The following is a 15,760-nucleotide window of genomic DNA, read 5'->3' as shown; positions in this document are numbered from 1 at the left end:
ACTAGAGAATGCTCCAATAACGGACTTAACATAAATGCAACAAAGACAAAGTTACTTGTGGTTAGTAAACAAGACGTCGGCCCTATGCAACTAATTGTCAGTGATGAATCAATAACAAAAGTAAACCATTTTAAATACCTAGGATGTTGGATAAACAAGACACTAAATCCGAATGAAGAAATTAAAACTCGTATAGAAATTGCAAGAGGAGCATTTATGAAACTTAGATCTATTCTGAGCAACTCTCAGCTGAATTTACAACTAAGAATCAAGTTCCTAAAATGTTATGTGTATCCTGTATTACTATATGGATGTGAAACCTGGATCATGAAGGTTTACATGATGAACAAATTAGAAGCCTTTGAGATGTGGTCGTATCGTAGAATGCTCAGAATATCTTGGGTTCAACGCATTTCCAACAGAGAAGTCTTAAACAGAGTAGGTCAAGGCGAAGGTGACTTAATGAAGATGATAAAAAAGAGAAAACTTGAATATCTGGGGCATATAATGAGAGGTAGCAGATACAGGATGCTGCAGTTAATACTCAATGGAAAGATCGATGGAAAAAGAGGAATTGGTCGAAAGAAATATTCATGGCTCCGAAACCTTCGTCAATGGACTGGCTTATCAGCAGATCAATTGTTACATGCCGCACAAGATCGAGAACGATATCGGCAAATTGTTGTGGAAGCTACCCACGCCTAAAAATTTGGGCACGGTACTTAAAGAAGAAGAAGATATTTTATTTTATATTCAAAATTTCATTAACTTCCCCATTACAAAATTATAAAGGTTTATTATGTTGTACAGGGTATTTACAAAGTTATAACCAATTTTATATGAAAATCGTAACAAGTTCAACTCCCTGTATAAATAAAAACAAGCACTGGATTACTGATGCTGTATTTTTTTTTATTTATTGTCAAAATTTTTTAAAAAATTTGATATTTCTAATTTTTTTTATATCGAATACAGGGTGAGTCCAAACGCAAGTACATTATTTTCTCAGTAATTTTAAATGGAACACCCTATATTTTATATCACTATTGAAAAGTACCATCACCGTACTTTAATTTTCATATAACATTCCCTATGCCTAATTTGATTACTTTTCGAGATATTTTCATTTTTCAATGGACCAGTAGCGTGGCCACCCAGGTCACCAGAATTTAATAAACTCGACTAATTTGTTGGGGTTACGTTAAGAATGAAGGTTATAAAATGCCTCCAACAACAAAGGATGAGATGAAAAAGAGAATTCAAAGTGTATTTCGAAGTGTTAATTTACAAATGCTTCATAGTGTAAGTAGCTCATTTAATGACCGTTTTTAAGCATGCATAAATTAATGTATTAGGTCATTTTGAACACCTTATGTAATTAAATATTTATTACATTTTATTAAAAGTAACTTTCAATTTTTTTAAAAATATTTTATTTTGTGTTTATGTTTTTTTTGTAATTTTTTTACTGATAAACATGTTGTATTTTGTGTTTGTGTTTTTTTGTAAAATTTATAGCTAATAAATTATTTTTCTTTTTTTATTTGTTACATTTACATACAAAAGTAGTTTCTAATTGTTTCAAAAATGCGGTATGTTGTGGTTGTATTTTTTTTTGTAAAATTTATTACTAATAAATTATTTTTCTTTCTTTATTTGCTACGTTGTTACATTGATTACGTAAATTGTCAGTTTTTGACAATTCAGTCATGGCTTACTTAAAATTTGGAAAGATTTTTACCTCTAATTAATAATTTGCTCCGAAAAATGAAAATATCTCGAAAATTAATAAATTTAGACATAAGGAATGTTATATAAAACTTAAACTACGATAATGGTACTTTTCGATAGTGATATAAAATACAGGGTGTTCGATTTAAAATTACTGAGAAAATAATGTACTTGCGTTTTGACTCACCCTGTATTCAATATAAAGACAATTATCAACCATTCTTAAAAATTTTCACAAATAACAAAAGAATATGGCACCAATAAACCATTTCTGTTGTGCTTATTTTTATTTATACAGGATGTAGAACTTGTTACGATTTTCATATAAAATTGGTTAGGGGAAGGCGGGGCGGAATGGGGTACTAAGTTGAAATTGATTTTTAAAAATAAGTTAGAATTAGTTATTTAAGCTGCATATTATTATATAAACTCATTGTAATGTTGTTGACATTATATTACAATATTATTTTTTTATAAGAACAAGAACAGTAAGTTTGTTACTAAAATATTAAACAATGTCAATTGCCCCGTTCTGCCCCTGTACCGGGGCACAACGGGGTAGTCAATAAAAGATTAGTTAAATTAATGAAAAAATAACTTAATAATTGTAATTATTAAGTCCAATTATTAAGTACCGTTGAAAAGTCATTTTATGTTAAGTTATGTTAAGCTGTTCATCATCACTGCCACTTTATTAAAGCCCATAACTCTGGCGCCAGATGTTGACTCAGGTTCCCGAAGTGATAAAGTAGGATTTCTCTTTAAAAATCCATTGACTCAATCTTGGCCGGCGACTTCACTCGTAAATATGTGGACTAGGCCATTTCTTACAGCTAGGTAACTGATAAGCTAAGGTACGCAAATCTAATATCCTTAGACCAAATAATCGATAGTCCATAATTTTCAAATAGCTCATGAGCTCATATTATTGCCTTTCAGCCTAACTATTGCCTAACAGCTTAAAATTTCCCTGCCGTTTTGTCAATATGGTACTGCGGATCTTTCCTTTTCTCTTCAGGATATCTCCAGGTACTTTGGAGAACATTAAATTGCTTTGGGGCCTTCAAATAACCTACTTGACCAGAAATAACGCTTCGGCAGCATTATTCATACTTTTAGTAGACCATGGCTATCTATTCGTCTTCCTTTTGTATACTAGAACCATCTGAAATAGAAGAAAAATAGTTAACTATAGAGTTCCTGTTTAATAAAAATAGTGTGGGGCGGCACGGGGTACTTCCCCATTCCGCCCCAAGTGGACTTCCCCATTCCGCCCCAAGCACATGATTTATTTCATCAATCTATGGTCACTCGAAAACGATTGGTAAGAAAACGTTTGCCTAGACTTAACGAAAGCTAAATAAATACCCTACAAGTACTACCAACTAACGTTGTAAAAAAACAAGCGTGTGCAGCTTACCTTGGTCATAAAATCACAAACAGTTACAAATTATAAGCGAAAAACCACGCAACGATAGATTCACGTTGTTAACGTCAAGAGAATTAGACAAATATGCTTACCGGTCTTCAGTCACACTACACTGATGTACTTTTACTTATCGCTGCTAGTCTGCAGCACGTCATTGATACTTAAAAATACCAAACTTCATTCCGCCCCGCTACCCCATTCCGCCCCGCCTTCCCCTATAACTTTGTACATACCCTGTATAATATAGCAAACCTTTTTTTAATATAAAATAAAATATAGGGTATTCCATTTAAAAAAACATAAGTTTGGTCTGCCACTAGTTTATCGAACACCCTGTAACATTTTAACTAATTTTGTAATGTGAAGCTCAAAGTTGGCTAAAATTTTTGGTATTAACTTTTATCGCTACCTATTACTATAACGGATCTATTGAGCTTTACCCCACTAATCAGTCACCCTGTAGAAAGCATCGTCATATTATGTACCAGAAGGAACTAATGCGTTTCTCCTCGTTAAGAGCCAGTACTTGTTCTTAATACACTTACTTTTCGGAAGAGAAATGAGTTGTGTATCTTCCAATATCCTGCATACATCATTAATTAACAACAACTATTTCAAAATATTCCTTTTTATAATGACAGATTTAATAATCTTACTGAGACGATGACTATATCAGGAAATCTTTAAAAGAAGAAGAACTGTCACTTGTAATCTTTCATATTGGGCATTAAAACGTCCTGTCAAAATTAAATCAATATAGTGCTTGGGAGGTAAACATACTTATAAATTTTATTCTGTTAGTTCTTAATGTGTTTTAGATCATTTTAGTTACGTTTCTGTGTAATTTTGTTTTATTACAAGGATTGATTTAATATTTTCACTGGAAGAATTAATTTAAAAAGATAATATGCCTGAATTATATTGTGTATAAGTGTGGAATGCGAAGTAATCTTGATAAAATTCAGTTTTATCGGTTACCATCAGTGCTACATTTTAAACATAAAATAACTAAATATGATATTATCTGAGAGACAAAAACAATGGCTAAATGCTATAAAATGTCCTACAAAGATGCCAAATAACTTTTTTATTATCCAAGAAAATCTGAGGCTATAGTTGGGTTTTAATTTCAGTATTTTATAAATGCTAGAATATTTCACAGGGTGTGGTGAAAAGTTTGAGAAAAAACACAGTTTGATTGTTAAAGTGTGTGAACTTTGATAAAAAACAGACTGTTTTATTGTTATACAGGGTGTCCCGAAAATATTGGTCATAAATTATACCACAGATTATGGGGTCAAAAATAAGTTGATTGAACCTCACTTACTTATATACAATAGTGCACACAAAAAAAGTTACAGCCCTTTGAACTTACAAAATGAAAATCGATTTTTTTTCATATATGGAAAATTCTCAGAGATTTTTTATTAAAAATGCACATGTGGCACATTTATGGCAGCAACATCTTCAGGAAAAATTAAAGTAAAATTTTTGTACCCCATAAAAATTTTATGGGGTTTTGTTCCCTTAATCCCCCCCAAACTTTTGTGTACGTTTCAATTAAATTATTATTGTGGCACCGTTAGTTAAACACAATGCTTTAAAACTTTTTTGCCTCTTAGTACTTTTTCGATAAGCCAGGGTTATCGAGATATTTTGAATATTTGTCGAATCCACCACATATTTGCATAGGGTTAGTACAGTTATAGAGATCTGTTAATAGTCTGAAAATTTGTTTATAATTTACATTTTAGGTATATTTTGAAAAAGAAGCTACATCTCGATAAAAGGTGACTTATGAAAAAAAGACTAAGAAGCAAAAGTTTTAAAAACACTGTGTTTAACTAATTGTACCACAATAATAGTTTAATTGAAACGTACACAAACATTTGGGGGGTTTAAAGGAGCACACCCCCCATAAAATTTTTACGTAAATATATTGAAAAAGAAGCCGCATCTCGATAAAAACTGGCTAATCGAAAAATAATAGGAGACAAAAAAGTTTTAAAAACGTTGTGTTTAACTAATGGCACCACAATAATGAATTAATTGAAACGTACACAAAAGTTTGGGGGGTCTAAGGGAACAAAATCCCCATAAATTTTTTATGGGGTGGACAAATTTCACTATAATTTTGTTTTAAGATGTTCCTGCCATAAGAATGATACATGTTCATTTTCAATAAAAAATCTCTAATAGTTTTCGATATATTGAAAAAAATCGATTTTCATTTTGTAACTTCAAAGGGCTGTAACTTTTTTTATGAGCACATTTGTACTAAGGTAAGTTTGGTTCAACCGAGCTATTTTTGACCCAAGAATGTGTGGTATAATTTATGACCAATCTTTTTGGGACACCCTGTATAATAAGGCTATAACATGTTAAAAAAATCACTTAAATTGGACATTTGACAACAGGTTTAGGAAAATTCGAGCCATTAAATATGACCCAGTTTGTGGGTGGTCCGTTTTCTCTGACGGGAAGTGTATATTCAGTCGCGGTGTTAGTTTTAATAAAAAAAGTTACCACCATATTTGGTGGCCACTTTTAGTGATCATAATTAATTAATATTATTTAGGATTCTAACTAAATATGTTAAAATTGACTATATCTGAACTACTTTCTTTGATAATTGATTTTCTTATAATTACTATCAAATCACTAAGAAAGCTTTTTGTTTCAGCCGTTTTACCCTCCATGAGAGACAGTTTGTCAAACCCCGTCCACGTATACGAGGGAGATGACGCCCTTATCACTTGCGTCGTCCGAAACGTCGGTTCGAATACAGTTATGTGGAAGAAGGAGGACAGGGAGCGACATAGTACAAGGGTTTTGACGGCTGGTGAAAATAGGGTAACTGCAGATAAACGATATGGGGTTTTGCATGATTCAGGTATGGTATAAAATATATGTTATATCTTGATCTTACCTTTCCTTGCCTTTATTTATGAGAAAGATTTGTAGCTTGGGTGGTGCACTTTACTTATCGGTATAAAACTTTTCTCGATATATTTTTTCACATTAGTGTAACGACTCATATAGGTATACGAGCAACCGGATAAATGTCAATATTTATATATAAAAAAATGAAAGATTATAAATTTAGTGTAGGGAACAGGGATTGAACCTTGCAAAATGGACACAAGTCCGGTTTTATTTTTTTTCTGGTATACCAAGGGATGTTTATTATGAGACTAACTTTTTCTTAAAAAATTTCGCCCTGGAACCCCCTTCATTTCTTTAAAGTGGGTAATTTGTGGTTTTTGCGAAACGTAGCCCTTCCTGTACATTTTGCAAAAAATTTACTAAATTGCAAAATAAGGAGGACTATACAGTGCTAGTCAAAAGTCCGTACCCCCCCTCGTATCTTTTGAACGGTTGTACCTATAATAGTGATATTTGGAGGGAGGAAATAAACGGACGTAAGCTTCTTAACTGGTCATGGCAAATGACGTAATTATGACAGATGACTTTACAGCGCCACTGTGACAGATAATTTTAAATGGGACCTTATGGCAAGTGATACCTCGTTTGAAAGGTATTGAAAATACCTATTCAGTCATACTAATTTTGTTTGAGCTTAAGCTAACTTTGATGAATAAATGAAATAAATATAAAATTGTAGTTTCGCACTTAATTAATAAAAATTTAAAATTCCGCATATGATTACTTGTCAAAAAGGTTGACGTTGACGTAAAAATTACTAGAGAATTGAAAAACATCAACTTTTTTGGCAAAAAAACCATTGGCGGACATTTGAATTTTTATTAATTAAATGCGAAACGACAATATTATATTTATTTAATTTATTCACCAAAATAAAAATCGACTAAAATCCAAAAAACTTAATAAGACTGAATAGGTATTTTGAATACCTTTCAAACGAGGTATCACTTGCCATAAGCTCCCATTTAAAATTATCGGTCACAGTGGCTCTGTTACGTCATCTGTCACTATTACGTCACATTTCGTGACCAGTTAAGAAGCTTACGTCTGTTTATTTCCTCCCTCCAAATTGCAATATTATAGGTATAACCGTTCAAAAGATACGAGGGGGGGTACGGACTTTTGACTAGCACTGTATATTTCCTACTATTTATTTCCGGACATATTATGTCTGTTACCCACTTTAACAGGTCTATAGACGTGTTCTATAGACGTTGCGTTTTTCCCTATTCTACTTTGCAAAATACATATAGTGTCACAACACTTGCTTATACATTTGACGCACTGTCCGTCAACGTGTTAATCTTTGTAGGTTATCTTCATTTTCGGCTGTTATTATGGCGTCGTCGGGGTAGCAGATTATCTTTATTTCCTTTTCTCCCATTCTATATCCTCTCCGTTTTTTAACTTTCTTTATGATATCATCCATTATCAGATTAAATATTAATGGGCTCATGAATCTCTTTGTCTAATGCCAGTTTCATACTTGAGAGGTTGCGATAGTTTTCCCTTACATGTTACCATAGCTATGTTATCTTTATTCTCAATGGTTTTCAATATATTGTCAATGGTTCTCAACATATATTCTCAATGGTTTTTAATAAATCCAGTGATATTCCCTCTAGTAAATTTATCGCGTCCAAAATTCTCATGCTAGCAAACGCTTTCTTCAAATCTGCCAGGCACATGCTACCGGGTGGTGAATCGTAAAACGGGCCATAGGAAATTCAATGTAAAATTCTAAACTGTTGAATTCGTGCTTCCCTAATTATTTTACATCAAAAGTCAAAAGAGAATGTTTGTAGAGGATTGAAATCTGTATTAAAATCCAAAGTTAAAATTGTTCTACAATTTAAACGCATTCCAAAATTTTGAAAAATGTAATACATTTGCCACAATAGGTATGTGTGTAAAAGTTAGGCCACACGTTACTGTTTAACTGACAGTGCTCACACCATTGAATAAATAAAAAATCTTAATTATTAATAGTTTCTCCGCAACTAAGAGTGTCTTATCAACTGTATTTAATTGTTTTTAAACAATAAATGATAAAATAAAACTATTGACAGTTCAAAAATGTGAAAATAATTACTTCATTGTGACACATTATTGCACTGTGTGTGGCCTAATTTAAGGCTGAAAAACTAAAAAATGTATTACATTTTTACAAAATTTCGGAATATGTTTAACTCATAAAACAATTTTAACAGTTATTTTCAATACATATTTCAATCCTCTACAAATATTTTCAAATGTCTTTTGATGTAAAATAATTAGGGAAGCAGGAATTCAACAGTTTAGAATTTTACATTGAGTTTCCTATAGCCTGTTTTCTACTTCACCATCCGGTATGCTGGTTTGTTGTATTCCAGGGACTTTTCTTTTATTTGTCCTATTACAAAAGCTGCATCCGTGCATGATCTTCCTGTCCGAAATATTTTTTAGTTATAGAGTAATTTCCACATACTAACATATTTCTCAAATTGGACTCTGTACCGCATTTCTTTACTATATTACGAATATGTGTGCCAAATACCTCGATAAAATTATTCAAAATTAAAGCCGCAATCTTGGAACGCGTTTTTGGTGCCGGTGCATGAGGGTACCAAAAAAAGCAGATGAGATGGCCAAACAAGGCTCATTGCAAACGCAGTCACAAGAACGGCTACAAGAAAGTGGGTAGCTCCACAAATCTTTGGAATGGCGGAGGAATTCACAAAGACAAAGACAGGCGAAACATTTCATTACAGAACATTCGGCTTTTACGGCAGACCTAATAAACAATGAGAGGAAACCAGCCAAAGCTGTAGTAGGTCTGCTAACAGGGCACTGCAAGCTGAATAGGTACTTAAAGTTAAGCTGTGCAGATTCTGTCACCTGAAAGCAGAAACAGCAGAGCACATTCTACGCCATTGTGACAGTCTGGCAAATATGCGGTTCTTTGTATTAGAAGTAGATACTTTGTATTCACTGGCAAAGAGCTACTTTAAAGAATGCACAAAAGAGTGATGTTCGGGAATGTAATCTAAAACTAGAAGACCAAAATAGATCTAAGAATTTCGCAGAGGAATCGGCCACAATTTGAATGTATCTATCTACACAATATTTTTGTTTACTAATTCGCAAACAATGCTTTGAATATGTATGGACTGTTTCAATATTTATTATTATTATATTTTTTTATTTGAAAAGACAAAGTCGCATCCACCCGAAGGTTATTAGCGACATTTCTGTAACATTTGTAACAATATTAAATCAAAATTTGGTAAAAATGAATTACAATTTGTATACAATTAAACCTTTGGAGCAATAATTGGATTCCACGCACTAACACTTTATTTTTGGTATGAACTTTTAGATCGCTAGCGACACTCCGACACTCTCTTTCTGATTAGTGATAGCGTTACGCGCACTAGTATCTGCTTGTTCATATTTCCTTCAATGCCTATGTGGGATGGTATCCACAGGAAGTAGATTCTTCTGAATCTTTCTTGAGCTTTCATTAGTTCGGCCTTGGTTCTTTTCTCATTGGGGTGTTTATGGTATATATTTTACATAACTTTGACTGTGCTAAGAGAGTCAGAAAGGACTGGGCAACAAGGGATGTTTTTAATATATACATAGTTTGATGGCTTTAAACAAACCAAAGAGCTCTGCAGTATAGATGCTGGAATTCCGAGAAAGATGTATAAGCATAACAAGGCGATGAAAAATTCCATCAATATTCTTTTGAAGTAGAAACTTGAATCTTAATGTTGGCTTAATTGAGATGTGTCACTTTCCCAGTCTGACGCCTCACTGCCAAGATAACGATGAATTTTTTTCTTTATGGACGTGAATTTTCGTTTTATGGATCTTTCCTTTAAATGGGGGTAAACTAAACTGAGCATATGGGACAAAGCTGATAGGTCTATAGTATATTCTTGAATTGTGGTTATAGAATCTGTTGATCCCGTGATATTCATGAGGGGCATGTTAAGTTGATCAAAGTTTAGAGGGAAAGGTAGAGGGAGATTTTCTATGAAGTTTTTAGCAGGATCAAGTAAGAGAGAAAATGAGCATTCAGAAGTGCTTGCTGAACTAATTTTAGCTTTTTTAGATTTTGCTTGGACTTTAGGTGGTGGAAAAATGTTACATCCTTTTGAAGATGGATCTGCTTCAGGTGAAATAATTTCATCAAAGTTACGTTTTGGTTTATTAATTATGTGACTGTCCTTATTTGATGCATCTTCTTTGTTCGGTATCTCCGGGACATTGGAAATAGACGTTTGTTCACACTGAGAAGGGTTTGTATCATTGGGTGCTTGCAAAGATATATTTGTTGCGCTGGATACCAATGCTTCATTGTTTTGATTGGGGTTTGGTTGAGCTAGTGGTTCGGAGCACTGTGATGCAATGTGACCTGGCTTCTTGCATCTAAAGCAAACTAAACTGTCTTGAGAGATGAATATTCTATATACCGTATTGTCAAAAACAAGAGTAAATGACTCTGGTAGTGTTAGACTGTGAGGACTGATATAGATTTGTCTTCGAAAACTAAGGATGTGATTGAACGCAGGCATAGAAGCGCTAATTTTAAGGAATGTCATGGGGGAGACAGGAACTATACCGATTTTTGTAACTCATTGATTAGCAAGTCGTGCGGTATTGAAGGACATACGCCGGAGAGCACAAGTCGTTCCGCTGGTGTAACTAACCTTCTTGCTCTAACAATTTCACCTTGTATTTCTATTTGACCATGATTATTCATAAAATCATCCACTATTTGTTTATTGGATAAATACATACATATGCGATTATTAGATAATCTAGAAGAAAAGATTATATTTTTCGGTTGAATTATATTTCCAAGTGGGAGAAGGTAGTCTTGAAGTTTGGTGTTTTCTAAGGCACTAAAGATAATTGCTTGGGACTTTAAAGGAAATTACACTCTCGACGCTGCCAAAGAGTATGACTGTGATGCCTTTATTTGACTTTGATGGTCTTTTATTGTAGAACTGTTGTGGGATTCCATGTTTGAATTCATTTCGATAAACGTTAAATGAAAAGTAAGTCCGACCCTGTACACCTGCTAAAACAGGTATTTCGGTCTTTACTAAAAGCGGTTATTTTGCTGGTAAAACTGGATTTGTGTAGTGACAACAATAACAAATAATTGCAATTTGCTGACTTTAATGCTAATTTTACTGGATATTATGTAAAGAGTTTGTACACTTACAGTTTATTTCAATATATCAATGAGATTCACAATTTATCACTTATATTAAGCTTTGTTAATATTAAAAATATTCGGAGCCCACATTGAATACAACATTATAGTTATCGATGCAGGATCGGTCTCCAAGATTTATTATTGTCTATATAGTTTTGAATTTTAATAAATCAATTTACCTACTTAATCACGTTATCAACAAATTTAATTTCTCCAATCGTTGAGCAGTATGAAAAACAATTCTAAATATTTTTTGCATTCGGCATAGCAATTAATACACAAAAATTTAATTACGAACCAAATATGAACCACTGAATAAAGTAGAAGGTCAAGGAATTTCGCAGATCACCCCAGAATTAAGTAAGACGTAATATAAATTCCTTAGTTATTGGAATTTGGTTGGATAGGGCATATTAATAAAACTTTTCAAATAATGTCAGCTACATCCCATGTTATCCATGCACAGAAATTTATATAAACGAAATTTCTCAAGTTTGTTATTATATAGTTTTGTCGCAAATATCCAGCACAACTTTGAATTTTAAAGTTTTGTACAGTGTTTGAATTTATATAAAAAAAAATTATTTAAATAAAATATTGTTTTATTTTTTATTAAAAATTAAATTGATTTAGAATATGTATAATTAGTTAAAAATATTAGTTACTAATAGTTGTAAAATTATTAAATTATTATTTACATAAAATTTAAACTTCATCACCGACAGCTTTGAATAAAAAGATTCAAGCACTATGATGAATTCTGGGTTAGTAGACAATAGAGGAAGATGACCTCTTTACGACTTGAATGTTGCCGATATTGCATCCACTTAATAATCTTGATTTTAGCCGCATTTACCATTAATATGCGAAGGGTTCTGAGCTTATGGAGAATCTCAATTATATAAAAATATACTCAATACAGTGGATTTATAACCACAGAAAACATATTAATGGGACTGAAACTTATTCACCAAAAGCATAATTTGTTAATAAAAAAATAAATAAGTCACTGTTAAAAAACAGTTTAATATACTTATGACATTTCAAGTATATTTCCATTTGTTGGGTTTCCTTTAAAGAGCGTGGCAAAATTTCAAGACAATTATTTTTAAGTACATTCATTGTTTTCGAATCCTGAGAAAACGAATAAGTATTTTTGACAATTTTGAACGCATAATGAAAGACTACATTATTACCCAGGGCCCAAAGTCCTAAACACTTCTATATTATTTAGTTTAATAAGTTACAGGGGTGAAAAAGAAAGAGAAAATTGAGTGTGATTCTTAATTTCAAATAGCTCATTCAAAAGAAACTATTTGTTTATTCTAAGGGAGTTTCGGCTCTCGGCAATAATGTAATCTTTTATTATACCTTTAAATTTTTTTGAAATGTTTATTAGTTTTTTCAAAATTCGAAAAAAAAATGCATTTAAAAATCATTGGCCCGAAATTTTGCGCCTACGTTCTTAAACCCTTATTGCTAATTTAGTTTATTCCGATCGGCTAATTCGGAATAGTTGCTATGTACCTACCATAACATTGGATAGTTTATTATCCCTATATTCCGATGATTTACCATTAATGTGATTTTTAATGCTTGAGAAATGTCATTATATCTAGCCTCAAAAAAGGGATTTCTCAAACACATATCTGCAAACAAAATCAGCCAAACTGATTTGCGATATCTAATGAAAGGCCTTACGAACTGGTTTTGTTGAATGTAGCATGATAGCACGACGATACTTTAGTCATAAGCAGACATCAAATTTCAATAGCATATATCGCGCTATAGGAAGTTACTTCTTATAGCACTTCTTCAGTAGTTATTTATTGTCTTTTGTTTTTGAAATTTGAATCTCTATATTATGTATAATAAAAATATATTAGAGGGAATGAGTAAAAATTAGGGAGGTGAGAGAGTGAGTAAAATAATAGGAGGTGATTCCAATGCACATGTGGGCCAAGCCAAGACAGGATATGAAACAATACATGGGGGATTAGGCTTTGAAACTAGAAATCAAGCTGGAGATGACATGCTTAAATTAGCAACAGCATTGGATAGGCGATTGTTAGCACATTCTTTAAAAAGAGAGAAACTCAACTTATTACCTACAGAAGTGGACAACATCAATCTCAAATAGACTACTTCATGATAAGGAAAGAAGACATACGTAAATGCAAGGACTGCAAGGTAATAGTTAGTGAGACAGTAAGCCAACAACATAAGCTGCTTGTTCTGGACATCGAAGTAAAAAGCGAAACTAAACAAAAATATTGGAGAGGACCACACAAAATCAAGTGGTGGATGCTAAAAGATGAGAAAGAAGGTCTATTCAGGGAAAGAATAGAAAAAAAAATATGTTGGAACATGAAAGGAAGCCCTAACACACTTTGGAGAAAAATGGCCAATATTATTAGAGAGACAGCTATTCAAATACTTGGGAAAACGTCAGGAAAGAAGTTTGAGGATAAAGAGACTTGTGGTGGTTAAATGAAGTACAAGGAAAAATAAAAGAGAAGGGAAAATTATATAAAAGTGGCAAGAAACCAGATCGGACATAGATCTTCAGAACTATATGGTAGCCAAAAAGAGAGCGAAAGTAGCAGTACCAGAAGCTAAAGCAGAAGCGTATTCAAACCTACATATACGATCAACTTGATACCAGGGAAGGCGAAGCAAAGTTATATAAAATAGCCAAACAGAGAGCAAAGAAAGCAAGAGATTTTAATCAGATTAGATGTATCCGAGATGAAAATAATAAAATACTAATTCACGAAAAGGATGTCAAAAAGAGATGGAGAAAGTATTTTGATAGTTTATTAAATGAAGAATTTGACAGACAGCCTGTGGAGTTAACGGAGACAGTAACAGCAATGGTTACCAGAATAACAAACGAGGAAGTGGCTCAAGCGCTTCAAAAAATAAAGAATGGAAAAGCAGTCTGACCAGATGATATTCCTGGGGAAGTATAGAGAGCATTGGGAGAGACAGGAATAAGTTGGCTAGCAGGCCTATTTAATAGAATTATGGAAGTTGGACAAATGCCGGATGAATGGAAAGCAGTATATAAGTACCTGGCTACAAAAACAAGGGAGATAATCAATTTGGCTTTATGCAGGGCAGATCGACAATAGATGCAATTTTCATTGTAAAGCAAGTGATGGAAAAATACAGGAATAAGGAGACCAACGCTCATATGATATTCATTGATCTTGAGAAAGCATATGATAGAGTTCCTCGATAGATTCTGTGGTAAGCACTCAATAAGAAAGGAGTCCCTGGCGAATATGTAAAAATTGTGAGAGATATGTATGAGGGAGTAACGACTAGTGTTAGGACAGGTGTGGGAGAGACTAATAAATTTCAGGTGAAAGTAGGATTGCACCAAGGCTGGGTGCTTAGTCCTTATTGTGGAGAAATAGATGGAGATGCATGCAGTAGAATTAGGGCTGGATGGATGAAGTGGAAAGAAGCGAGTGGTGTGTTGTGTGACAGAAAAATTCCAATGAAGCTGAAAGGAAAATTCTATAAAACAGCCATAAAACCGGCTATGATGTACGGAACTGAATGTTGGGCAGTGAAAAAGAAAGAGGAACAACGAATGTATGTGGCGGAATAGAGAATGTTTAGATGGATGAGTAGAGTGACAAAGAAGGATAAAATTAGAAATGAGTATATTAGGGGAAGTCTAGGTGTGGCACCAATTGATGCCAAAATGAGAGAGCATAGGTTAATATGGTTTGGTCGTGTTCAACGTCGAGACGTTAATCACCCAATACGAAGAATAGCTGAAGTGCAGATTCGTGGAAGGGGTAGGAGAGGAAGACCAAAGAAGACCTGGGGGAGACGATAAGGCAGGACATGTTGGTACAGGGGATTGACATTGATACGACCCAAGATAGAATTGTGTGGAGAAATGCAATTAGGGAAGCGGGCCCCGCATAGGGATAAGGCAAAGAGAATGATGGTGAGTAAAAATTAGGGGGTATCAGAATAAATTTGAGGGAGTTAGAAAAACTTTGAGGGAGTCACACAAAATTGGAGGGTGTCAGAAGGAATTGGAGGGAGATACAATAAAATAGGAGAAACTAAAAAATATTTAGTGCCGTGACTGTAGGGGACTAGAATCACAAGTTCAAATATAAAAACATAAAAAGAATAACCCTTGTAGAAACACATTTCAATGTCACGCAGTATTAAAATAGTCATTTATTGGATTATTCGAACATTCTGTTGTGACGTTAATATGAAATATTATTGTTTTGTTTTATTTTTGTCGTATTGTATTGTATTGTCTGTAAACACAAAATTGTTTCAATATTTATTATGAATCATTGGTTTTAATGTATTGTTAATGTACTTTTATTTAATTTATCGATTTACTTTGGGTAAAATACCATTTTATTTGTCCGAAAATTCAGTTATGAGGATTCGTATTTGTC

At 33.1% G+C, this 15,760-nt stretch overlaps 1 protein-coding gene across 6 annotated transcripts in view; it reads left to right on the top strand.

The window, feature by feature from the left end:
- Window positions 1-15,760, top strand: part of LOC126883113 (Ig-like and fibronectin type-III domain-containing protein 2) — a 1,605,319-nt gene that overhangs the window by 1,458,108 nt on the left and 131,451 nt on the right. For all 6 annotated transcript variants that reach the window (XM_050648382.1, XM_050648360.1, XM_050648367.1 and 3 more), the window contains one exon: window positions 5,844-6,053. In XM_050648382.1, the coding sequence (XP_050504339.1) occupies window positions 5,844-6,053 (210 nt within the window). The remainder of the gene's footprint in view (window positions 1-5,843; window positions 6,054-15,760) is intronic.

The sequence above is a fragment of the Diabrotica virgifera genome, chromosome 1 (assembly GCF_917563875.1).
Source record: "Diabrotica virgifera virgifera chromosome 1, PGI_DIABVI_V3a".
Lineage (NCBI taxonomy): Eukaryota > Metazoa > Arthropoda > Insecta > Coleoptera > Chrysomelidae > Diabrotica > Diabrotica virgifera.
The sequence above is the reverse complement of the archived record's forward strand: the minus strand, read 5'-3'. Positions and strand labels throughout refer to the sequence as shown.